This window comes from Procambarus clarkii, chromosome 48, assembly GCF_040958095.1.
Source record: "Procambarus clarkii isolate CNS0578487 chromosome 48, FALCON_Pclarkii_2.0, whole genome shotgun sequence".
In the NCBI taxonomy this organism is placed as follows: Eukaryota; Metazoa; Arthropoda; class Malacostraca; order Decapoda; family Cambaridae; genus Procambarus; species Procambarus clarkii.
In genome coordinates this window covers 11,529,356-11,556,221 of record NC_091197.1, presented here as the reverse complement: position 1 = coordinate 11,556,221, position 26,866 = coordinate 11,529,356, and the positions used below count along the sequence as shown (strand labels likewise).

The following is a 26,866-nucleotide window of genomic DNA, read 5'->3' as shown; positions in this document are numbered from 1 at the left end:
ATGTAGTTTCAGCCCCCTCATAGATTACTGGAAGATTAACACAATGTAGTTTCAGCCCCCTCATAGATTACTGGAAGATTAACACAATGTAGTTTCAGCTCCCTCATAGATTACTGGAAGATTAACACAATACAGTTTCAACCCCTCATAGATTACTGGAAGATTATCTAACACAATACAGTTTCACCCCCCCCCCCCCCCACATAGATTACTGTAACACTACGTAATACAATTCAGTGTTCCATCACGTCGTAGACTACTGTAACATGATCTGAAGCAATGCAGTTACAATTGGGATCAGACTACCACTGAGAATGAACAGCCTCGCTGACTTGCGTAAGAGAACGGCCAGGCCAGGCCAGGCCAGGGCGGCGGGCCACGGGCCAAAGCAGGAATATCCCTGCCCGACAACTTATCACTCTTTGACACGGTGCAGGGGAAATATTGGTGGTGGGGGGATAGTGAGGAGTGTGTGGGGGAGGATTATGGAGTTGTCTCATGGTGTTCTATCTTCCACGCGGGCCAAACCGCGCGTTTAAATTATGTATTTTGCTGTCAGTTGCATATCAGTGAGTACGGGGAAGTGAGGTCTTTGCTCTTTAAGCTCCGCCTACTGCCATTTTGTACCTGGTTCAGGGTATGGTATGTGCTCTGTTTTGGTGTGTTTCACCTGTTTATCTTTCCTGCTGGTTTCCAGATATTAATAAATATATAACTATATTTTTGATCAGACCACACACTAGAAGGTGAAGGGACGACGACGATTCGGTCTTGTCCTGGACCATTCTCAAGTTGATCATTCATAATCAACTTGAGAATGGTCCAGGACGGACCGAAACGTCGTCGTCCCTTCACCTTCTAGTGTGTGGTCTGGTCAACTTACTTTAGCCACGTTATTGTGACTCATCGCCTGCAACTATATTTTTATAAGTATATCAGAATCTTAATATAAATATAAGTCTATATATCTTTCTTAAATATATCTAAGTCGATTACCAGCTTCCACTGCTGAAGAATTCAATTTTCCATTTTTTTTTTTAAAGTGGCAATCCTTATCAGGCAAAATTATTTTATTCAGTACTTCGTATGTAAGGATCATGTCTCCTCTGTTTCTTCTCTTGTCTGTGATTGGAAGATTATATTTCCTTGGCCTGTCAGCTTAGCTAAGTTCTCTTAATTTTAGTTTCATTTTTGTGCTTCACGAAGTACGGGTACGAAACGGGTTTTGGTCACTGGAAAGTTGAGATTTTGACTTCATAGTCGTTAAAAGTGGGGACCAAACAAGTGATAAATCCCGTTGTCGGGGACTGAAAGCCCGTAGTTGGGCCTATCAATTTCCCCTGAAGGTCAACTGTATTGCCTCCCCCCCCCCCCCCCCGCTGCTCCCCCCCCCCCACAACAGTTGCCTAACTCCCGGGCACCTATTTTACTAAAACATGAACAGGAGCATCAGATGAAAGGAAACATGCTTTAATAGAAAATACAATTCAGCGCCCTCGATTGTGAGTCGAGGACGCAGGCCACTGTGCTACACGACCCAGAAAATAAACAAAATCTGAAAATAACACCAAAATTAACTACAAAGAAAACGGTGTTTTCAGTATATATATATATATATATATATATATATATATATATATATATATATATATATATATAAGGCGTACCACCACTGGTGCAATGGTGGGGAACTTATAACCTCGAAAAAGGGAATAAAGAACATTCAGAGAAAAACTTTATTATTCATGGTTACATAGATACATAATATTCACATTTTGTAACAGTCATTTAAGTGGAAACAAAAGGAAATTTGTTTCCTAGAGGCTGTAAATTTCTTCTAGTTCCTGTAACGCCGGGGCAGGAACCGAGGATATAGTGGGCATTTCCTCTCTGAATGGCCACACAGACGCGCTAGAAAAGGAAGCTAGCTGCTCTAGGGTCTCTTGTTGTTTCGATGACCTTGGAACCCAGATCCTTGAGAAAAATCCTTGCATTACACCTCTTCAACACACTCATAAGTCATATGAGAAAATCCGTAAGAGCAGTGATGAAGAGTTGGAACCTATGCGGTGGGTGTTCCTACACCACGACAGGGTGTCAGGACTACAACCTGGAGTTCTACTGAACCTACGAAGGTTTGCTGAGGCTTCTACTGAAGCCGGAACAGGAGTCAACCTCATACAATGTTGCTATGGGAGAACCTATGTTCCAATCCTTATATCATGACGTGGTCTGCTTGCTAGAGGCGTGTGCCTGGGAACACCCGTTACACAGGTTCGATCCCTCATCACGGCTCCTACGGAGTTTCTGAATGATACAGTTTCGTTAGTGTGATTAAGAGTGTTGTTAGAGTGAGTTAGTGTAGCACTAATTCATTGTAACACTATACGGTGCGATTGTACATTAGTATTATTGTAAAGAAGATTATAGTGAGTAATACTTATACTGAGTAACACTTCCTACTGGTCGCTCTTGGTAACACTTTGTAACAAAATTTGATAAAGATAAAGCTGATGAAGGCGATGAGTCACAATAACGTGGCTACAGTATATTGACCAGACCACACACTAGAAGGTGAAGGGACGACGACGACGTTTCAGTCCATCCTGGACCATTCCACAATCGACTTGAGAATGGTCCAGGACAGACCGAAACGCCGTCGTCCCTTCACCCTCTAGTGTGTGGTCTGGTCAACAGTAAAGCTGATGATTACACCCGGAACCAAAAGGTACCATTCCAAGGAAATGCTATCTTGGTTATCTTGAGATGATTTCGGGGCTTTAGTGTCCCCGCGGCCCGGTCCTCGACCAGGCCTCCACCCCCATGTTAAACACAGGGAAGAAATTAATTAACTACGCTGCCACCATCCTGCCTCTCCATTAGTTATATGAAGCAATGAGGCAAGAAACATTGCTTGACTTGGAGAATCTTCTTTTTTATAACTGTCATTAATTACAGGCCGGTTGTTAACGAAACTATACACAGAGTTCTTAACACAACAAAGGGGAAGGGGGAGATATAATAGAGGTTTTCCAGGGGGGTTTTGGGGTATAAACATGGAGTAGGGGGGTGTAAACAGGGGTCCTGAACCCGTCTAAATTGGTCAGATCTCCCAACTGTGCACAGAAGCTGGAGATATCTCGTCTTTTCTAGGGCTGGCGGGAAGTACTGGTTTGGAGATAGGGTTTTGTGGATGAATTGTGTGAGCCGGGTAGCATTATTAAGTTAGGTGAAGAGGTTTCAAATGTAGATAAGATAGGTATATGAGATTGAAGGCGAATTAATAGTACGAAATCTGATTGGATTGTGTTATTATTCCTTCTGTAGTGCTCCCCTAATGTTTATGTTCCTAGATCAGTATGGAGACCATTCTCAAGTCGATTGTGAGACACAATCGACTTGAGAATGGTCCAGGAAGGACCGAATCGTCGTCGTCCCTTCACCGTCTAGTGTGTGGTCTGGTCAACATTCTTCAGCCACGTTATTGTGACTCATCGCCTGCATATAGATCAGTATGGCGTTGGTGTATATATACATTGACTCAGGTCCAGAGCCAGGAATCATCAAGCATTTACGCACCCATTTACGAAACCCATACATCTCTCAACAATTATGGCCGGTTTGTTTACAAAGTTTTAAGATATTTGAAGCGTCACAACCCAAGGTTATTGTTATAAACAACCTCGTATAGTGCTTCGGCGCTCACAAACTGCGTAATAATGGTAAACAAAGCCGCCATGATTGTTGAAAGATGTACCGGTTTCGCAAGTGATTGTGTGGATCTGATGAGATCATTCCTGGCCTCCTGTCACTAGCTCACTTGTGACAAGGCCAACCTGTCCTCCCACTTAATATGACGCCTTTTTGGACGGAACCCGACCAATCCGTTAAAAATGCGACGTGTTAATACAATTTAAAGTACCGTAATATAGACGTTTTCTATGCACTGGCCCTCGAAAGGTTATATAGATAGGTTAAGAAGTGGCAAATCAAGACTGAGTCATCATTTTGTGAATAGGCGAGACTTAAGAATTCTCATTTTCTTTGAAGTGGTTCTTAACTGACCAATGTTGTTAATAAGATTATTTTTGTTATTAATAAAGACCTCGATGGAGTGATGGAGGTCTTTATTAATATAGACTTCATTGGAAACCACCACGGGGGGCATCCTGAGGTCAGGATCCCACGGTGCAGGCCGGGATCCCACGGTGGGAGCCGGGATCCCACGGTGGGAGCCGGGATCCCACGGTGGAGGCCGGGATCCCACGGTGGAGGCCGGGATCCCACGGTGGAGCCTGGGATCCCACGGTGGAGGCCGGGATCCCACGGTGGAGCCCGGGATCCCACGGTGGGAGACCGTGATCCCACGGTAACAGATCGAATCCCACTGTGGATGTTTCAGTTCTCCCATCAGGAGGAACTAGCGAGGAACTTCGCATTATCAACAGGAACCTCTATGGCAAGTACCGAACAGCTTGATAATTAATACCGAAGAACAGGAACAGGGGTCTAGTAGACTGTACACTTGCTGCAGTAATTCCGAACAGCGATTCGAACAGAAGGAGTAATAATATAATACGAACAAGTGCTATGATGCTATTACCCAATAACAGCATTGCCACCAGGCGCAGAGATGTAACAAGAGAAAGGCAGGGAAAGAGAGAGAGAGAGAGAGAGAGAGATTACATTACTCACTACTTTACACGAAGAGATCATTTCTCTTGAGGTAAACATCATGGCTCACTCACCATACCCACACGTGTTGAAAGGAAGGTGAGATATATATAGTGTCTTGAGGGAGTTGTGGCTAACATCTTGGGGGTGCGCACTTCTCAGCGTTACCTTGAGCATGTGTGTGTGTGTCTTGTATGTGTCTCGGGGGTGCTCCTGTGTCACCCCCGCCGACATGTATCATCTTAACGAGTTATACTTCAGTCCCAAGTTGTTGCTGCTCCAGTAAGATGAGTGTTATACTAAAGTATACTAAAGATGCATTGAAACATGGTCCCCCTGGTCGTTAGACCAGAAGGTAATGGTACGCTTCACTCCCTCTCTCTTGTTTTGGTTTGGCAAAGATTACACACACACGCACACACACACACACACACACACACACACACACACACACACACACACACACACACACACACACACACACACACACACACACACCATGGATCTTTAATGAATCACTTATGTCGGGAGAATTGACCAATTGCTGGAATAGGGCAGATGTTGTACCGATTTTCAAGAAAGATGATAGGGAGGAGGCACTTAACTATAGACCTGTGTCACTGACAAGCATCCCCTGTAAAATACTTGAAAGAATAATTAGGCTACGACTGGTTGCACACCTGGAGAACGTTAGGTTTGTGAACAAACACCAACATGGGTTCTGGAAAGGGAAATCTGGAAATGAGTCACATACAAATAGGATATCAACAGCAGCGTACTCTACACTGACAAAAGATAGAACATCATTCAGAAACTTAAGTAAGGAGGCATTTAGGGAGCTTTACACTGCCTATGTGAGGCCAGTCTTAGAGTATGCCTCCCCATCTTGGAGTTCCAACTTGAAGAAACACAAAAGGAAACTGGAATAGGTTCAAAAAGTTTGCAACGAGACTCGTCCCAGCGTTACGAGGGATGGGGTATGAGGAGCGCCTGAAGGAACTGAATCTTACGACACTAAAAAAAGGAAGGGAGAGGGGGAGGGATATGATAGGAACGTATAAAATACTCAGGGGGATTGACAGAGTGGACATAGACGAAATGTTCACACGGAATAGTAACAGAACGAGGGGACATGGGTGGAAGCTGGAAACTCAGATGAGTCACAGAGATGTTAGGAAGTTTTCTTTTAGCGTGAGAGTAGTGGAAAAATGGAATGCACTTCAGGAGCAGGTTGTGGGAGCAAACTCTATTCATAATTTTTAAACTAGGTATGATAGGGAAATGGGACCGGAGTCATTGCTGTAAACAACCGATGGCTCGAAAGGCGGGATCCAAGAGTCAAAGCTCAATCCTGCAAACACAAATAGGAGAGTACACTGGAGTCAACCTGGCCGCAATCCTGGAGTATGCGGCCCCAGCATGGATCCTGTACCTTGTCAAGCACAAGACGAAGCTGGAAAAAGTTCAGAGGTATGCCATAGGGGCATCCATACAGGCGCCTAGTCTTCCCTCGTCCCATCTACACCTTGGGACACTGTCCAGTACCCCACCTGAATCTAACCTATCCACAACTCCTAGAAGTGGAACTCTTCATTCTGAGGACTGGACACTAGCGATGAGTCTGGTGATCTAGCACACCAGTACTAATGGACTGTCATATTAGACGAACTGGAAGAACCAGACACACAAACGCTGATATTATGACAATTAAGGAGAGTGAATTAACTGTGATGGTCACCAATGTAATATTATCGAAGGAATATTAAGTGATGCGAAGAGAAAGTATTCAGAGGAGGTGTGGCAGTGGCGGTCAAGAGAAACTGTACTTTTAATATATATTTTTATAAAACATACAACTCCAAGTACTGCGACTTGGGAATTATTTTACTGGAATGTCAGTGGTCGTGGCTGTGATCTACCGCCCTCTCCCAGGAAGCCACAGAAGAAGATTTAAGAATATACAAATTAGAAGAACGCATTAATGAAATAAATATCCTTCAAAGATGGGGGGGGGGATGGAGTCAGAAAATATCTGAGGGGAAATAACATAGGAAAGAGAACTCAGTGGTGAAAGAGACATAAAGACACAAAGACCTAACAGGTTAGGTTACGTCAAAGGTTAGGTTAGGTCAAAGGTTAGGTTAGGTTACGTCAAAGGTTTGGTTAGGTTAGGTCAAAGGTTAGGTTATGTTAGGTTACGTCAAAGGTTAGGTTAGGTTAGGTTAGGTTACCCCATGACGAGCAAAATCACAGTTGTCGGAAGACTCACACAACCAGTGATGGATAAGAGAACCAATAAGAGCATGGAGCCCTGGTATGACAATACCTGCAGGAAAAAGAGAAGCAAAAGAGATGCAAAAGAGCATGGAAGAGAGACTGCGAGCACCGGCGCGAATGAAATCCCAATGTATTCAAAAGGATCAGGAACAAGTGCACTTACATTAGGAGAGTAATATAGAGAGGCAGAGCTAAAATAGCATCGCATCCAAAGCTAAGGATCAACCTGTACTGTTCCAAAGGCAGTTTTTATATATATATATATCAAATACATTGAAATCTAATATTTCCTGACGAATGCAAATTTTAGTATTTGAAGCAATATTCTACACGTGATCACAATTCTGATCACCATTGATTGGGAGCCGAGCGGACAGCACACTGGACTTGTGATCCTGTGGTCCTGGGTTCGATCCCAAGCGCCGGAGAGAAACAATGGGCAGAGTTTCTTTCACCCTATGTCCCTGTTACCTAGCAGTAAAATAGGTATCTGGGTGTTAGTCAGCTGTCACGGGCTGCTTCCTGGGGGTGGAGACCTGGTCGAGGACCGGGCCGCGGGGACACTAAAAGCCCCGAAATCATCTCTAGATAACCTCTAGATAACTATTCCTCCGTGCCAACACCGAGACACCATCCGCCTCACCATCAAACCATCCCTACTAACATACTAACAGCCGTGTGTACAGCCCCCCCCCCCCCTAATAAGACAAGACAAGGCTCTTGGAATCACTTAAAAAAGAAACAGCGCCAAGTCTCATGTCAATTTTGAAAGTAGGTTATAGAGAGTCACACGTGGAGTTGTATAGGTGAGAGGCCGCCAGCTTGTAGCGTGGACAACCAGCTCGTCCGTATCAGAGTGGGCGTCACAGTCAACCCGTTCTCTCAACTATCACGCCGGTATGGGACGTTGTGGTAACCATCGTCCCTAACGCGTCCTACTATGAAAAAGTTGGCACTCGGGAAACGCCTCATTTTCTATCCATCGGTCGAAAGGTTAGGTTAGGTTAGGTTAGGTTAGGTTAGGTTAGGTTTGGTTAGGTTTGGTTAGGTTTGGTTTGGTTAGGTTAGGTTAGGTTAGGTTAGGACAGTGGCTGTGGAAATCGAGAGCGTGCAGGCTAGGTATCCTAAGAGAGAGAGAGAGAGAGAGAGAGAGAGAGAGAGAGAGAGAGAGAGAGAGAGAGAGAGAGAGAGAGAGAGAGAGAGAGAGATAGACAGGCGACCAGAGTTCTAGATAGAGGGGGGGCAGACAGCCAGGGGGGGCGGACAGACAGCCGGGGGGGGGGGGGACAAGACTGTCGGCCTCTCTCATAGTCACGCTGACGAGCTCCGCTGGTCGGCACCTCACCACAATTGGCCAATTTCGTTGTTATTGTATCAAGGGTGCTGTAAAGTGTGGGTTGTTGATCCTGGGCTCTTTCCTTCCCCTCTTCCACACTATCGTAGATGACAGGCTTCGATAACCCCTCTGATCCCTATGGGGTCACCTTGAAGGGGGTCCAATAATCCCCCCCGCCTGACCCCAATACTACAGAGACACATTGGACCCCACGCTCCCCTCCTCTGACCCCACGCTCTCTCTGGGGTCACCTTGGAAGGGTAAAGAGCCGCATCATCTGCTAGCGTCCCCCCCCCCCATCCCACCGGGCGCCTGGAACTTACTGTAGAAGTATTGAAAGCAAAATAGTTTCCTCGTTAATTGTGGTAAGTTTGAAGGTGTCATTTGAGGCGAGGTTTGTCTGGCGGCGTGTCACTCTCGTCACTTTACGACCTGTATTAAAAGCGGCAAAAATTGACCAAAATTGCCGTGTGTGTGTGTGTGTGTGTGTGTGTGTGTGTGTGTGTGTGTGTGTGTGTGTGTGCGCGCGCGCGCGCGTGCGTGCGTGCGTGGATGTGTACTCACCTAATTGTGCTTTCGGGGGTTGAGCTCTGGCTCTTTGGTCTCGGACTCAACTGTCAATCAACTGGTGTACAGGTTCCTGAGCCTACTGGGCTCTTATCATATCTACACTTGAAACTGTGTATGGAGTCAGCCTCCACCACATCACTTCCTAATGCATTCCACCTGTTAACTACTCTGACACTGAAAAAGTTCTTTCTAACGTCTCTGTGGCTCATTTGGGTACTCAGTTTCCACCTGTGTCCCCTTGTTCACGTACCACCAGTGTTAAACAGTTTATCTTTATCTACTCTGTCAATTACTTTTGAGAATTTTGTAGGTAGTGATCATATCTCCCCTTACTCTTCTGTCTTCTAGTGTCGTGAGGTGCATTTCCCGCAGCCTTTCTTCGTAACTCATGCCTCTTAGTTCTGGGACTAGCCTAGTGGCATATCTCTGAACTTTTTCAAGCTTCGTCTTGTGCTTGACAAGGTACGGGCTCCATGCTGGGGCCGTATACTCCAGGATTGGTCTTACATATGTGGTATACAAGGTTCCTGAAGGCAGTTCTGATGTTAGCCAGCCTCGCATACGCCGCAGATGTTATTCTTTTGATGTGGGCTTCAGGAAACAGGTTTGGTGTGATATCAACTCCTAGATCCTTCTCTCTGTCCGTTTCATGAAGGACTTTATCTCCCATTCTGTATCCTGTGTCTGGCCTCCTGTTCCCACTGCCTAGTTTCATTACCTTACATTTACTCGGGTTGAACTTTAGTAGCCATTTGTTGTACCATTCATTCAGTCTGTCTAGGTCATCTAGTAGTCTCATACTGTCTTCCTCCGTCTCAATCCTCCTCATAATTTTTGCATCATCAGCAAACAATGAGAGGAAGGATTCTATACCATCTGGAAGATCATTTACATATATAAGAAACAGTATGGGTCCACGGACTGAACCCTGCGGGACCCCACTGGTGACTTCACGCCAATCTGAAACCTCACCCCTCACAGTGACTCGCTGCCTTCTGTTACTTAGGCACTCCCTTATCCAATGGAGTACCTTCCCTTTTACTCCTGCCTGCATCTCCAGCTTTCGCACTAGTCTCTGGTGTGGCACTGTGTCAAAGGATTTCTGGCAATCCAAAAATATGCAGTCCGCCCACACCTCTCTTTCTTGTCTGATTCTTGTTGCCTGATCGTAGAATTCAATTAATCCTATGAGGCATGACTTGCCATCCCTGAAACCATGTTGGTGTTGTGTCACAAAGTTCCTTCGCTCCAGATGTTCCACTAGCTTTTTTCGCACAGTTTTTTCCATAAGCTTGCAGGGTATACAAGGTAGGGACACTGGCCTGTAGTTCAGTGCCTCCTGTGTATCCCCCTTCTTGTATATCGGGACTACGTTTGCCGCCTTCCAAATTTTTGGCAGTTCCCCTGTTGCCAGTGATTTGTTATACACCATGGAGAGTGGCAGGCACTGTGCTTCTGCTCCTTCCTTTAGTATCCATGGCGATATTCCATCCGGGCCTATAGCCTTTGTCACATCCAACTCTAGCAAAAGCTTCCTTATATCCCCAGTGGTAATCTCAAATTCCTCTAGTGGTGCCTGGTTAACTATTCCTTCTCTTATCTCTGGAACTTCTTGCTCTAATGTGAAAACTTCCTGGAATTTCTTATTGAGTTCCTCACACACTTCTTTGTCGTTTGTAGTGAATCTGTCTGCCTCTATCCTCAGTTTCATTACCTGTTCCTTCACTGTTGTCTTTCTCCTTATGTGGCTGTGCAGCAATTTGGGTTGAGTCTTTGCCTTGCTTGCTATGTCGTTTTCATATTGCCCTTCTACCTCTCTTCTCACCCTGACGTATTCATTCCTGGCTCTCTGGTAACCTTCTCTGCTCTCAAATGTCCTGTACTCACCTAGTTGTGCTTGCAGGATAGAGCTAGGCTCCTAGGCCCCCGTCTTCCAGACATTCTGAGATGGTTGGTGATTGATGATCGGTGGGTTATCTTGAGATGATTTCGGGGCTTTAGTGTCCCTACGGCCCGGTCCTCGACTAGGCCTCCACCCCCAGGAAGCAGCCCGTGACAGCTGACTAACACTCAGGTACCTATTTTACTGCTAGGTAACAGGGGCATAGGGTGAAAGAAACGCTGCCCATTGTTTCTCGCCGGCGCCCGGGATCGAACCCACAGGATCACAAGTCCAGCGTGCTGTCCGCTCGGCCGACCGGCGACCAATTGGGTGGGTGACAATTGGTGGTGAGTCGGTGGATTGTGATTGACGGTAGAGGAGGATTGATGCTACTGGGGTGCCAGGATGTTGGCTTTCTGGTATGTTTCCACTGTGGAAGGATCTAGAGGCGTTCACGGTGTTAATCATTGCCAGGACTGGCAGCCGAGTCCTTCCACTTACGGGTCTAGCTACTCGTTTCGTGATAGATCTCAAGTTTCCTTGGGATCCTTCCCTTTTAAGACCAGCCGGGTGGTGCAGTTGATAGAGCGACTGTCTTCCATGTCTGAGGTCATGGGAGATTCTCCCGACATATATATATATATATATATATATATATATATATATATATATATATATATATATATAATGTCACTATGAATAATTGAACCTGTGCCGCCAGGGGTTAACAGCGCTGGCGGCTATACAATAGTATTTATTTACTAGAGGTGGAAGAGAATGTCAATTTACCGAATATAAAATCATATATTTTTGAAGAATTTTCTAGTGGAATATTGGTTTTAAATTCTGGCATTTGGTATAAATCTGTGTATTGATATGCTGGAGGCTTTCCCAAAAGGTCACGTTGACACCCAGGGCAATTCAAAAGGGAAAAGAAAGCGTGAAATTGTTGAGGGATTTGTTCAGGGGGTTTCATATCGCCTCTCATGACCTGAAACTGGTGTTCGAGACATGTTTCGTAATGCTCGCCGACGTCTCGCGAGTTATTTTTGGAAGGCCTGGTGCTCTAGAGGTTACCTTGAGGTGCTTCCGGGGCTTAGCGTCCCCGCGGCCCGGTCATCGACCAGGCCTCCTAAGGTTACCACGGTGGATTTGTAGTAGTGAAGTGTTCTCGTGCTTCAGTGAAGGTGTTCTGCTCAGCATTCAAGGGATTATAATGCTAGATGGTGTGAAGACAGAGCACCTGTATAGTTATTGATTGATTGTTGTGCTAGTTTATTGTGCACCCCATACTCATCCTGTGAGCGGTAGCGCAAAAGCATTACAGAGGGCACAAAAAGTCTTTATCAGACCTCATCTTAGATTATTACATAAACAATTTCTTCTATCCTTCACACTTTATAGTTACAATGTCAGCTAGTTACAGAGAAAGTGCTATTACAAGAGCTACATATTTACAGTAAGTCATCATGTATAGTTAAGTCACCTGTGATCCAGGGCCTTCATGACTTTACCTTATTGCCTTACCAACGGTGTTAATAATAATTAACCTGCTCTCATCTAGCCCAACTTTACCAGCTCTAGCTAACCCTACCCCCAACCAACCCTAACCAACCCTAACCTAACCTAATCAATTCTATCTCACCCCTAAAGACCAAGGGCCAGATTCACGAAGCAGTTACGCAAGCACTTACGAACGTGTACATCTTTCCTCCAATCTTTGACGGCTTTGGTTACATTTATTAAACAGTTTACAAGCATGAAAACTTGCCAATCAACTGTTATTGTTATAAACAGCCTCCTGGTGCTTCCGAGCTCATTAACTGTTTAATAATTGTAAACAAAGCCGCCAAAGATTGAGAAAAGATGTACAGGTTCGCAAGTGCTTGCGTAACTGCTTCGTGAATCTGGCCCTTGTTGATGTAGGGACCCTCCCCCCCCCCAGGGTCCCCGGGGGGGGGGGGGGGGGAACGAGCTCGACCCATACACGTTACACTGATTTTTTCAACCTTTTTCTATGTCTCTAGTGACGAAACATGTGCATCTTTACACACTCATGGCGGCTTAGTTTGCATTGATGAAACAGCTTACGAGATGCGATGCGCCTCGAGGTTGTACGTGACGTTAATAATCTTTGGGGTTGTGATGTTTCCTGAGCTCGTTCAATAAGTAAATTGAAACAACCGTATTCGAGCAAAGATGTACAGGTTTCGTGAGTATTATTGCATTCTCGAACTTTATTTTCGTAATAAATGAATACAATTCTTTACATTTCCTTCGAGAGTGAAGACATATTCAGATTAAAACTTAGATGTTAAGATCTAAACAGATTAACATACAATTTGGTTTATGAGAAGAATATGGGTGAATAGAACTTGACGGATGACTAAAACTGAATATAACTTGACGGATGACTAAAAGTGAATAGAACTTGACGGATGACTAAAAGTGAATAGAACTTGACGGATGACTAAAAGTGAATAGAACTTGACGGATGGCTAAAAGTGAATAGAACTTGACGGATGACTAAAAGTGAATAGAACTTGACCGATGACTAAAAGTGAATAGAACTTGACCGATGACTATACGAAAGGTATATCGTACAAGTTCACTTAAAATTGACAACATCTTCGCTATACACACAAAATATACGCTCTTGTGATAATTTTCAATTGACAAGAGCTTCAATATTGGCTATAACTGGCCTACTGCTGCTGTCTAACTCCTGAATACCTATAGGTAAACAGAGGCATTAGGTGAAAGATAATTTTCCGCCAAATATTCCCCCCCCCCCCTCCTTCCTACCACGACGATCAACCCCGCAGTCCTCGATTCTGAGTAGATAACGCATCCTACTGCGCTACAAAGAACCCTTCAGTGTCAGACCTTGAAAAAAAAAAAAGCCAAGATTTCAGAATGAACTGTGAAAAGTTTGTGAAAGTGATTGGAATATAAAAGGCGAGCTATTTGTGCTCTTTTTCTTTTCTTTTTTTTAAACGAGTCGGGGCTTGACTTGGGGTCCGGGGAGGGTGGGGGGGGGGGGGGAGGGAGGAGTTCCTCAGGGGAAATTGAAATTATATTTACTTTGTTCTTAAAGACATGCGCACTCCGGCCGTTATTGATTGATGGGAGGTAGAATAGCCGTCACTCACACAGTCACTCACACCTCACACAGTCACTCACACAGTCACTCACGCACCTCACAGCTCACACAGCCACTCACACACCTCATAATGAGAGGAAGTGGAGATACACACACACACACACCACGTAAACAGTCCTACAGAAAGAACACCAGTGTTCTATGTTCTCCCGAGTGTTCTCTGTTCTTCACCCGAGTGGTCAGGTCTCACCAGCTAGAGGGCCTCGAAGAACATCACCCCCCCCCCCCTCACACACTGTCAACCCATTGGCTTTTCGTTAAAACGTCGCATTTTATACGTAATCTGTCAAACCTTCACAATGCGACGTATTAGTACAATTTGAAGCATTGTAATATAGACGTTTTTATACCTCGGCCTAGATAGATTAGGTGGGTTGATTGGGTTCATACGTGCTTATCCTTGCCTAGCCTGGCCTAGCCTGGCCTAGCCTGGCCTAACCTTGTCTAGCTTAATGAAAATAAAATACAAAATGCTGTTTGTGCTTTATATATCGTCTGCACGTGATTTGACATCATCATATGGTGTTTAGTACTGGTTTGAGACCCGTAGTGAAACAAGGTGATTGGTTAGAGAAGTGTTAAGGGCTGTGTGATACTTGGGGACCCCCTTCGTGTAGATCACATTGTTCAACACGGGGCGGGGCGCGTGACTGGTCACGCTGGAATAGACTATGAGGCTTCCTTTACTGTCTGGTAGACGGGTTTCCTTTACTGTCTGGTAGACGGGTTTTCTTTACTGTCTGGTAGACGGGTTTCCTTACTGTCTGGTAGACGGGCTTCCTTTACTGTCTGGTAGACGGGTTTCCTTTGCTGTCTGGTAGACGGGTTGCCTTTATTGTCTGGTAGACGGGTTTCCTTTGCTGTCTGGTAGACGGGCTTCCTTTACTGTCTGGTAGACGGGTTGCCTTTATTGTCTGGTAGACGGGTTTTCTTTACTGTCTGGTAGACGGGCTTCCTTTACCGTCTGGTAGACGGGTTTTCTTTACTGTCTGGTAGACGGGTTGCCTTTATTGTCTGGTAGACGGGTTTTCTTTACTGTCTGGTAGACGGGTTTCCTTTACTGTCTGGTAGACGGGTTTACTTTACTGTCTGGTAGACGGGTTTCCTTTACTGTCTGGTAGACGGGCTTCCTTTACCGTCTGGTAGACGGGTTTCCTTTACTATCTGGTAGACGGGCTTCCTTTACTGTCAGCTAGACGGGCTCGGAGGCATGCTGATCTTCCCGTCTCGGATGTCTCTTCTAGAAGTTCTCAGATTTGACGACTTTAGTGGCCTGAATGTTGGCATTTTCAACATTTTCTCCAACAAGCGATATTTGAGGTCAAAATATTTTTAAAACATTTCTGAAATTTTTTTTTTTAAACTTTTCTTCTCACACAGTTGGTCACTTAACCATAAATAACCGAAGCCAAGCCACCCAATTAAGGTATTGAGGTCAATGCGTAGAAAACGGGAAGATTGCGGCGCTTACGTTAATACAAACGTTACGTTATTTTTAACCGATTGGTCGCGATTTAGGAACAAAAATGTGGCGTACAGTGAACAAGGGGATCAGAGGCCAGATTCACGAAGCAGTTACGCAAGTACTTACGAACGTGTACATCTTTTCCTCAATCTTTAGCGGCTTTGGTTACATTTTTTAAACAGTTTACAAGCGTGAAAACTTGCCAGTCAAGTGTTGTTATTGTTATAAACAGCCTCATGGTGCTTCGGAGCTCATTAACTGTTTAATAATTGTAAACAAAGCCGCCTTGTCCTTATATCCCAGCTCCTTGTCCTCATATCCCAGCTCCTTGTCCTCATATCCCAGCTCCTTGTCCTCGTCTCCCAGCTCCTTGTCCTCATATCCCAGCTCCTTGTCCTCATATCCCAGCTCCTTGTCCTCATATCCCAGCTCCTTATCCTCATATTCCAGCTCCTTGTCCTCATATCCCAGCTCCTTGTCATCATATCCCAGCTCTTTGTCCTCATCTCCCAGCTCCTTGTCCTCATATCCCAGCTCCTTGTCCTCATATCCCAGCTCCTTGTCCTCGTCTGTTTTTCAAGTGCAATATTGTCACGCTGACTCAGCACTTTCTTCTGATAATTAACGTACCTGGCATGGTTGCCGGAGTCAGGTAATTGGTGTGGGTGGCTACGGCAAGAATGAGGAGCACACACACACACACACACACACACACACACACACACACACACACACACACACACACACACACACACACACACACACACACACACACACACATGCTCTCAACAGCCACGGTCGTCCTTGCTACAATAACCCACTAATTGTGTGATTTTGTAAACAGTGTCAAGTTCTGTATTGTGTCAAGATCCATTTGTATGGTGTCTCGATCTCTAGTTCAGTCTTAGCAGTGAATAGGTACCTGGAAGTTACAGCTGTGTGTGTGTGTGTGTGTGTGTGTGTGTGTGTGTGTGTGTGTGTGTGTGTGAGAGAGAGAGAGAGAGAGAGAATATTGGTTAACAAATCTTAAACAGCCCTAATAATTTAGTTGTCTTATTGTATGAATTAAAGCCGTAAAAGATCAGTGCATGTTCTTCATTTCAGCAATTTCTCCAGCTTTGAATGGTGCTGTTAGTGCGCAACAATATTCCACCCTAGAGAGCACTATAACGTCTTAAAAAGTACCATCATTGATCTGACATCTCTTCTTTAAAAAGGTCCTTGTTATCCAACTCGTCATTTGTCTTGCAGTTGGGACACCTGCTTTACTATGGTTCTTAAAAGTAAGGTCTTCCGACATTATTACTCGCAGATTTTTATATTACTGTTTTCTTTATTGATTTACGTGATTTACATCAGGTTTGCTGCTCCCTGTAATATTGTCTACTCTCGTGAAACTCCTTGTGTCATCTTGTTGACCAGACCACACACTAGAAAATGAAGGGACGACGACGTTTCGGTCCGTCCTGGACCATTTTCAAGTCATTCTCACAATCGACTTGAGAATGATCCAGGACGGACCGAAACGTCGTCGTCCCTTCATTTTCTAGTGTGTGGTCTGGTCAACATATTTCAGCCAGGTTATTGTGACTCATCGCCTTGTGTCATCTGCAATGGATGATATGGTTCTATTGAACAAATCCACAAGGGCCGTGACGAGGATTCGAACCTGCGTGTGATGGTTCTATTGTTTGTATATCGTTGTCTGTGTCCAATATGAGGATGAGACAAAGTATTGAGGACGCACAGTACCCAGGGAAGGGGAAACTGTGCTTTTCATGCTGGATGATTCGGATTTTACTGTGTCGCCTATTACTCTTTGGGTTCTATTTGTTAGGAAAATAAAGATACATCTTCCTACTTTGCCAAGATTTCCTTTTGTGCGCATTTTGTGAACAATAACATCATGGTCACATTTGTCGAAGGCTTTCGCGAAATCTGTCTTCCATGGCGTTCAAGGTCATGTCATAGTGGTTTAGTAATTGTGAGACATATATTCACGGGGCCCCTCGCGGCTGAGTGGACATCGCTCTTGGGTTGTAGTCCTAATTAAGGGGCCCAGACTCCATACACAGTTTCAAGTGTAAATATGATAGAGCCCAGTAGGTTCAGGAACCTGTACATCTGTTGATTGACAGTTGAGAGGCGGGCCGAAAGAGCAGAACTCAACCCACGCAGACACAACTAGGTGAATACATCGTGCCAGCAAGGGGGTCAGTTCGCCTGCTAACATAACTCATACTTTATTCTCCATTTCTAATCTTTTCCTTCAATATATATATATATATATATATATATATATATATATATATATATATATATATATATATATATATAGATATATATATATATATATATATATTTATATATATATATATATATATATATATATATATATATATATATATATATATATATATATATATATATCTCCATCATCTTTTCACTTGGGCTGGACGGTAGAGCGACGGTCTCGCGTCACGCAGGTCGGCGTTCAATCCCCTGACCACTCAGTTTAAGTGGTTGGGCACCATTCCTTCCTCCCGTCCCATCCTTAATCCTAATCCCTTCCCAGGGGCTATATAGTAATGGCTTGGCGCTTTCTCCTGATGGTTCCCTTCCCTTCTTCAACCCACCCACACCCTAAAAAAAAAGGTGGACCCAACCCCACTCCCCCCACCCCCCACCCCCGCTCGTGTTCAATTTTTAATGGTCTTACCGGCTAACGTTACGTCTCCCCCCCCCTCCCCCCCTCTCTCTGTCTCTCTCTCTCCCTCTCTCTCTCCCTCTCTCTCTCTCTCTCTCTCTCTCTCTCTCTCTCTCTCTCTCTCTCTCTCTCTCTCTCTCTCTCTCTCTCTCTCTCTCTCTCTCTCCCCCCAACGCGTGTACATCTGTGTGGCTGTTCCATATTTTCATTGTTCCATTGAAACTTCCATATTACCATTGTTCCGTTGAAACTGTTCCATATTCCCATTGTTCTTCGCCCTGGGAAGGAGGTTGTAAATCAACTTCTCAAAGTTAATTTAACATTTTAGTTGTCGCTTAAAGAATACTACGAATTCGCTAACGCACTCTCTAGGCCCGATAAAAGTGTCATATAAACTTTGCAGAGTTAATTATTCAACCTCGCTCCCAAGTGAACACCATTGGAAATATTAACTAAATACTTGTGCTAAAGTCGTTGTCTAACGCTGACCTTTTGCCCGGCTTGATTTAATTAAAGTTCAACCGATGTTAAATAAATACGTAATCAGATATGTTAGTATCGCGTTAAAATATATCCGATGAGATACAGAGGCACATTATAAACGCATCCGTTGTGTGTGTGTGTGTGCGTGTGTGTGTGTGTGTGTGTGTGTGTGTGTGTGTGTGTGTGTGTGTGTGTGTGTGTGTGTGTGTGTGTGTACATCATTATGTGGTGTCTCTTAAGATTTCAATTGTGGCAAAGATCTCTGTTGAGAACTGGTAAAATTGTATTATTCATATTTTGTATATAATCATTATTTGAGAAGATCTAAGATATGTGTAATATAGTACAGTGTATATATAATGATGACCAGACCACACACTAGAAGGTGAAGGGACGACGACATTTCGGTCCGTCCTGGACCATTCTCAAGCCGATTGTCGACTTGAGAATGGTCCAGGACGGACCGAAACGTCGTCGTCCCTTCACCTTCTAGTGTGTGGTCTGGTCATTATACTTTAGCCACGTTATTGTGATTGATCGCCTGCAGTGTATATATATATTTTTATATATATTATTCCATATTTTGATAGAGTTATAACCTACATTTCTTGTGTCTTTCAGTGGTGCGACTTCTGCTGAATCGCTGCCTGGAACGAGAACTCAAGTCTGACTAGCAGGCTAACCAAGGTACTCAAAGTCTGACTAGCAGGCTAACCAAGGTACTCAAAGTCTGACTAGCAGGCTAACCAAGGTACTCAAGTTCCTCTCCATGCCCCAATGATTCCATCCTTCCTGAAAGAACATATGAGTGCGGGCATTCACAAGGGAGCCGAGGATTCGTTACAAGACCGTACAAATATCGCCAACGAGACTTCCCCCCTCCTCCGCAAGCAGCTCTTGCCATTTTTAACAAGCAAACAGGATTCGTTGCATCATTACAAAGCTGTTTCGTGAGCAGCCAAACATCTCCAAGCTCTGTGAGAAGTTGTAATACTCAGTAGCGTAGTTAATAACCCATAATTCCCAATACGTAACTCGCCTCATCTGGTACCTGATGGTCAAGGCCTTGGTGCTGTTGTAACTAAGGAGAAAACAAAAGAATAGTTCAAGAAGATTAGAAAAAGAATAAGTGTGACGTTGTATTTCTATAATACAATTATTTTCTATACTGGCTCCCATACCAGTCCACAAAGTTCTTTTTTTTGGCCACCACTCGCCACAACCTTAACTACTGTGTGAAGTATTTCATCTCACCAATTTACCCCCAAACAAGCACTTAGCACTAAAGAACGAAGAGGAAACCCAAGCATGAGGTGAGGGCGGCTCGTGATCCCTCGAGCGCGCGAAGAGCCGCGAGTTCGGCCGAGATCGAAGCTATACAGTCCGGAGTTCGATAGACGTAATAGTGAGCTTGGATGTGAGTGACTTATAAGAGCTTGATGGCGCAGTTGTGGGTGTTGAGTGTGGCGGGCCTCGTCATCTTGTGTTCCCTGGCCTCTGCGGTCACTGCCCATCAGTTCCTCAGAGGTGAGTGGTGTTGACAGTAGTGTTCTTAAGTGTGATCCTCAAGGTTATTTAAGTGTTTTTCTTGTCTCTCTCTCTCCTATTCATTCCCATGTGTGTGGAAATAGCGACTTAAGTTTGCATCTCGCGGGATTTGTTTTTTTTTTCAACTTTCATTTCACCTTCAAGCCATGAAGAGTGGAGTTGACAGATATGACTGATGGCTCACAAAGGGAAGATAGCTTCAGGATGAGCTGGGACTCGACCCCCAAGAGTGTGTGTGTAGCAGATGCCAGCCTCTCACCCACTGAGGCTCCCAAAATGTACTTATGCTACATCGTTCTTATGGTAACGATGTAGCCAATTGTATATAATGTATAATGTCGTGATGGACCAATAGAAAGTAGACTATTGTGTTACAGAATTTGGACAAACCGGAAATTTTTATATATTTTTGTTGCTAGTGAAAGCTAAGCTAAGAGTGCTAACCATCCTAGGCCTAATGCACGCTGACTGAGGCCTAATGCAGTACACACACACACACACACACACACACACATATATATATATATATATATATATATATATATATATATATATATATATATATATATATATATATAGGGGTTAGCCATATATAGATAGGCTATAGGGGTGTGAAGAGGACTATTGCTAGCTAGCCTGAGCTATGTGTGTGGGGAATGGGTATGGGGAGCCGCAGCCATGTGGGTGGAGAGAGAGAGCGAGAGAGAGAGAGAGAGAGAGTAGAGAGAGAGAGAGGGAGAGTGGAGAGAGAGAGAGAGAGAGAGAGAGAGAGAGAGAGAGAGAGAGAGAGAGAGAGAGAGAGAGAGAGGAGAGAGAGAGAGAGAGAGAGGAGAGAGAGAGTGTGGGCGAGACGTCTGGAGAGGTGATGATGAGAGGGGGAGTGGGGAAGACTCACCACACATGACTTCCACATCAGGCGAGGGTCGGTGTACACACACACACACACACACACACACCACTACCTCTCTGGACCTCCACGCTCGTATTGTCTTGCTTCTCATTTCATTGGTCAGTTGGAAACTGCTGTTTAGGGTAGTTATACCTGTTGTTAGGGGTAGTTAGCTGCTGTTAGAGTTGTGAAATGTCAAGATTACAACGTGGAGGCAATTTTTATAAACTGCATTCAGTTGTATGATAAAAAAAATGTCTTTGTCACCTAATATATATATATATATATATATATATATATATATATATATATATATATATATATATATATATATATATATATATATATATATATATATATATATATACTTGAATTGATATGAAATCGTAAGACAACACTCAGGGACGGAGAGATGCAGAAGATAGCGTGTTGAAGACCCAGCGGAAGTATAAGGAGTTGTTCTTTCATCTAACAGAGAACTGACATAGGCAGGAGGAAAGTCTGAAAGATCTGGGATGACGTGAACATCATACCGAACGATATGTGTGTGTGTGTATTAGCGGCCGTGCAAGAATGTACCAGTCGCCAAAATCCATGCCTTTTTTATTTTTTTGCATCCTCATTATAGCTTCGATTTAAAGACATAAATATAGATTGTGCAACTCATGCAAGAAGTAGAGCTTTAAGGTTGATAAGAAAGAATCATGCAGTCTGGTGTATATATATATATATATATATATATATATATATATATGCGAACAAGCCTGAATGGTCCCCAGGACAATATGCAATACTCACACTCTGGGGTGTGAGTTTTCAGTTATATATATATATATATATATATATATATATATATATATATATATATATATATATATATATATATATATATATATATATATATATATATATTACATATGTGATTGTTTATCGGAGCGTCGTTGTAAAGCGTGGCGCCCCACATTTGGCCCAAGTCCTCACACACAACTAATGAGTTGGTGTGCACTGTGATTACTAATTGTCGAGTTAATAGCCGACTTTCCGGCCGTTAGTTACCTCATCAAGAGAAGCCAGGCTTCATTTTGGCGACGAACACTTGACTCTAAAATGGAATGGCCTAGTCTGGGAGAGATCTGAACGATGGCACTGTTGTGGAACTGCAACGGTGATTTGCAGTACCTTGCGCCGTTCCATCTGTCCTGTTCCATCTCCATCGTTCCATCACCACCGTTCCACCTACACCATTCCACCTGCACCATATCATGTTGAATTCCTCGTTCAGTGCAAAAAACTATCAAACGGAAGACTTTTTTTAAACATCTCGAAAACAGTAACTCAGTTATCTACTCGACAATTACTAAGGTAATCGCTGTCAACAGCCCGTCCTCGTTAGCAATTGGCCTAAGCTCATTGATGCACTCAACCGTGGACCTCTGATGTTTATACAGTGTTCTCTGATTGTGCCTATGGCACCTCTGCTCTTCATTGGTTCTATTCTGCATTTTCTTCCATATCGTTCACTCCAGTACGTTGTTATTTTACTGTGTAGATTTGGTACTTGGCCCACCAGTATCTTCCACGTGTATATTATTTGATATCTCTCGTCTTCTTTCTATTGAAAAAATTTGGAGAGCTTTGAGACGATCCCAATAATTTAGGTGATTTATTGCGTCTATGCGTGCTGTATATGTTCTCTGTATACCCTCTATTTCAGCTATCTCTCCTGCTCTGAAGGGGAAAGTGAATACTGAGCAATACTCTAGACGGAACAGTACAAGTGATTTGTATAGTACAACCCTTGTGATGGGATCTTTAGATTTGAAAGTTCTCGTAATCCATCCTATCATTTTTCTGGCTGCCGTAATATTTGCTTGGTTATGCTGCCTAAACGTTAGGTCGTCAGACATCATTATTTCCAAATCCTTTACATGCTGCTTTCCTAATATGGGCACATTTGATTGTGTATTGTTCCCTGTATTATGTTTAAGGTCCTCATTTTTACCGTACGTAAGTACCTGGAATTTATCACTGTTAAACATCATGTTATTTTCTGTTGCCCAGTCGAAAACTTTATTAATATCTGCTTGTAGTTTTTCAATGTCTTCAGCAGAGGTAATTTTCATGCTGATTTTTGTGTCATATGCAAAGGATGATACGAAGCTGTGACTTGTATTTTTGTCTATATCTGATATGAGAATAAGGAAAAGCAGCGGTGCAAGGACTGTACCCTGAGGTACCGAGCTTTTAACTGCGTTTGAACTCGATTTTATATGGTTGACTGTTACTACTCGTTCAATACAAAAAAAAACAAAGTCTTCTTTAAACAACTTGAGAACGGCAACTCACTTATGTGATAACCATCATTAATGAGGACGGGCTGGGTTGGTGTTCATGAGGAGGTGCGGGTTTATGAGTGAACTCATAAACCTTTACTCACACTTGGTGACGTTCCAACTTTTCGTTTTCTTTCTGTGTTCGAATCGCACCTCTGTATTCTAAAATATAAGATTTCAGGAAATTTCGGCTTGTTAGACAACTTGGCCTGTTAGGTACAACAGGCCATGTTTTATATATATATGTCGTACCAAATAGCCAGAAACGCACGACTCGGACTAGTATGCAAGGCCCGATTTGTCTACTAGGGAGAGTGATTTGCGGTGGTCAGGGTACTGTGTACGTTTAAGGGTGATCTTGGACGGCATTGGTTCGAATCCTGGCCGGGTCAAAGAGTTCATAGTGATATAATATATATAAATATAATGTTTGCGAGTCTGTGTGTATTTCAGTGATAATTTCTACAAAAATATATTAAGTATAATTTAGCCAGACTCAGATAATTATGTTCTAACTGAATTTATTTGAAAACTTCGGATTATTCATACATAATTCTCCAGCGAGCAGACATTCATAATCTAAAAAAAAAAAGGTGCAAAGTAATCCCCTTGTTAAGAGGAAGAACCACTTCAGCGTAATTGTAAGAGACTTTATCGTTGCAATCAGAGAGGAAGAAATTGGCAGTCGACAGGTAGGTCGACCAAAAAATGTTCTTATCGACACCGTGAACTCCTCGAGGAATTCGCAAGAGCTTCTCCAAGACCTGAGCTCGATTTTGGAGGTACCAATAGTAAATACACACAGAGAATACAAAGGGATACACAGGCTCCGTTACTGCGACTCTTGACAGCTAGTGGGCAAGGGATAGTGGTCGGGGTAATTTACAACCACCCAACCACCCGGACAGGAATCCCGTGATGACAACAACGTATGAATAGGTGAATTGCGGAGACTGATTGGAGGTGGTTGAGAGCTGTCTCTTCTTGGAGGTGGCTGAGAGCTGGCTCTTCTTGGAGGTGGCTGAGAGCTGGCTCTTCTTGGAGGTGGCTGAGAGCTGGCTCTTCTTGGAGGTGGCTGAGAGCTGGCTCTTCTTGGAGGTGGCTGAGAGCTATCTCTTCTTGGAGGTGGTTGAGAGCTGTCTCTTCTTAAAGGCAGCTGAGAGCTGCCTCTTCTTGAAGGCGGCTGAGAGCTATCTCTTCTTGGAGGGGAGGGGGGAGTATACATATGTATTCCCCTATGGTACTCAGGGGCGACAGTTCCTTATATTTAAACTGCTCCCCCGCCCCGCGATTGGCTCTCGTGCCCAGCTTTTTCGAATCTGATTGGATGAAGCACCACTGGCTTCCCCAGCCTTTGAATTCGACTTCGGTTGAGATTTCTTCAGAATATTCAACGAATTTTCGCATTACGGAGGCTTCCCAGACGTCATTTTCTATGACCAGGAAAGACTTGCCCTCTTTTTTTTTAAGTTTTTAAAAGAGGGATTTTTCTTTGTCCTCTCTGGAATGTAACTCTTGACAACGGTGGTAATTTCGTGTTTATATATTTTGACAGTTTTGTGTAGTAATTTAGGGAGCTTATTAGTGGGTAAGAAAGGTATAGGGGGTGAGAAATATTAGATTTAGAGGAGAAATTTGAGGCTTTTTTTTCATTCCAGCTTTTGTTAGAGTTGCTGTTGATTCTGTTTAGAGTCGTTGTTGCTTCTGTTAGAGTCGTTGTTGCTTCTGTTAGAGTCGTTGTTGCTTCTGTTAGAGTCGTTGTTGCTTCTGTTAGAGTCGTTGTTGCTTCTGTTAGAGTCGCTTTTGCTTCTGTTTAGAGTCGTTGTTGCTTCTGTTAGAGTCGCTGTTGCTTCTGTTAGAGTCGTTGTTGCTTCTGTTAGAGTCGCTGTTGCTTCTGTTAGAGTCGCTGTTGCTTCTGTTAGAGTCACTGTTGCTTCTGTTAGAGTCGCTGTTGCTCCTGTTAAGAGTCGCCCATGTGACTGTTTCAGTCGTGATTACTCTCTCTCTCGTATTGCTCATAATATCTATTAATGCTATGAGTATTTCTGTTGATGATTCTTTGTCTGTTAATGTATCTGTTTATAGAACCGTTAAGGCACCGTTGCCCCCCCCCCCTCGCCCACCATCGTTCACTCGCACACCTGAAAAGATATGTTGCAAATTAATAGACAGATATGTTGCAGCCACTATACTCTTGCATGCGGCTGGGTGACACTGCACTACATCAATAAACATGGAATAAACATCAATAAACATGGAATAAACATCAATAAACATGGAATAAACATCAATAAACAATATAGATCGAACCTATACAAGAGATTTGTTTTTAACTTTAAAACCACTTTAACCTCCTTTTATCTGAATTTACCCAGGTTTACCCAAGTTTACCTGAAGGCTATAGTGTCTCTAGTGGCCTCGACGGGTCGTGCTAAAGGTCCCCCAATATATATATATATATATATATATATATATATATATATATATATATATATTAGTATATTTTGGTAACAGTCTTTCCTGTAGACATATATTATTAAATATGACCGAAAAAGTAAGATTAATAATTCTAACACGAATTTTCTCAATCTTTCGTACATTACGCTTCACTGTTGGAGGTAAATCAAAAATCACTTCTCCAAAATTCATTTTTATTTCTAGTCTGACGCGACACGGGCGCGTTTCGTAAAACTTATTACATTTTCAAAGACTTCACAAATACACAACTGATTAGAACTTACGTATCTCTGCTATTATATCTACATTTGAGTGAGGTGGGAGGGATGATGTGGCATATAGTGATGTGGCATTAACACAAGACAGAACATGAGGGGATATTAATAGGGTATTAAAAGTATCAACACAAGACAGAACAGAAACAATGGGTATTGAATAGAAGTGTTTGTAGAAAGCCTATTGGTCCATATTTCTTGATGCTTCTATATTGGAGCGGAGTCTTGAGGTGGGTAGAGTATAACAACATAGGAATGTGCCTAAATGCCAACAGCGACTGCCCTGACAGGTACAAGAGGAGTGTTGTTAACGCATACGTCGACCGTGCTCTCAGCCACAGCTCAGAATGGAAGCAAGTCGACGAAGAACTCTGTAGGGTAAGGCAGGTTCTAGTCAATAACGGCTTCTCCAATGGTTTCATCGAAGACATCATAAGAAGGAAAGTGAAAAGCCATGCAACCTCTGAAGAGACAACTAACACAACACCTATACCCCCTATTAGACTATTTTACAGGAACTTCTTTTCCACAGCTCATAAAACGGAGGAAAGGGTCCTGAAAGATATTGTTAATAGAAACGTTATCCCTACAGACAAAAATCAGAGGATACAACTGACGATTTACTATAAAACCAGAAAAACGGCCAGCCTACTCATGAGAAACTCTCCAGACACAAAACAGAACGCTTTAAAAGAGACTAACGTCGTCTATGCCTTCAAATGCCCACTTGGGGACTGTAAGCTCCAAAAAACCCAGTATATAGGCAAGACAACAACATCTCTTTCTAGGCGTTTAACGATGCATAAG

General features: G+C 43.4%; 1 protein-coding gene across 4 annotated transcripts in view; it reads left to right on the top strand.

The window, feature by feature from the left end:
• Positions 1–26,866, top strand: part of LOC123764777 (protogenin) — a 250,529-nt gene that overhangs the window by 55,002 nt on the left and 168,661 nt on the right. For all 4 annotated transcript variants that reach the window (XM_069302607.1, XM_069302610.1, XM_069302608.1 and 1 more), the window contains exon 2: positions 19,179–20,084. In XM_069302607.1, the coding sequence (XP_069158708.1) occupies positions 19,997–20,084 (88 nt within the window). In that variant the 5' untranslated portion in view covers positions 19,179–19,996. The remainder of the gene's footprint in view (positions 1–19,178; positions 20,085–26,866) is intronic.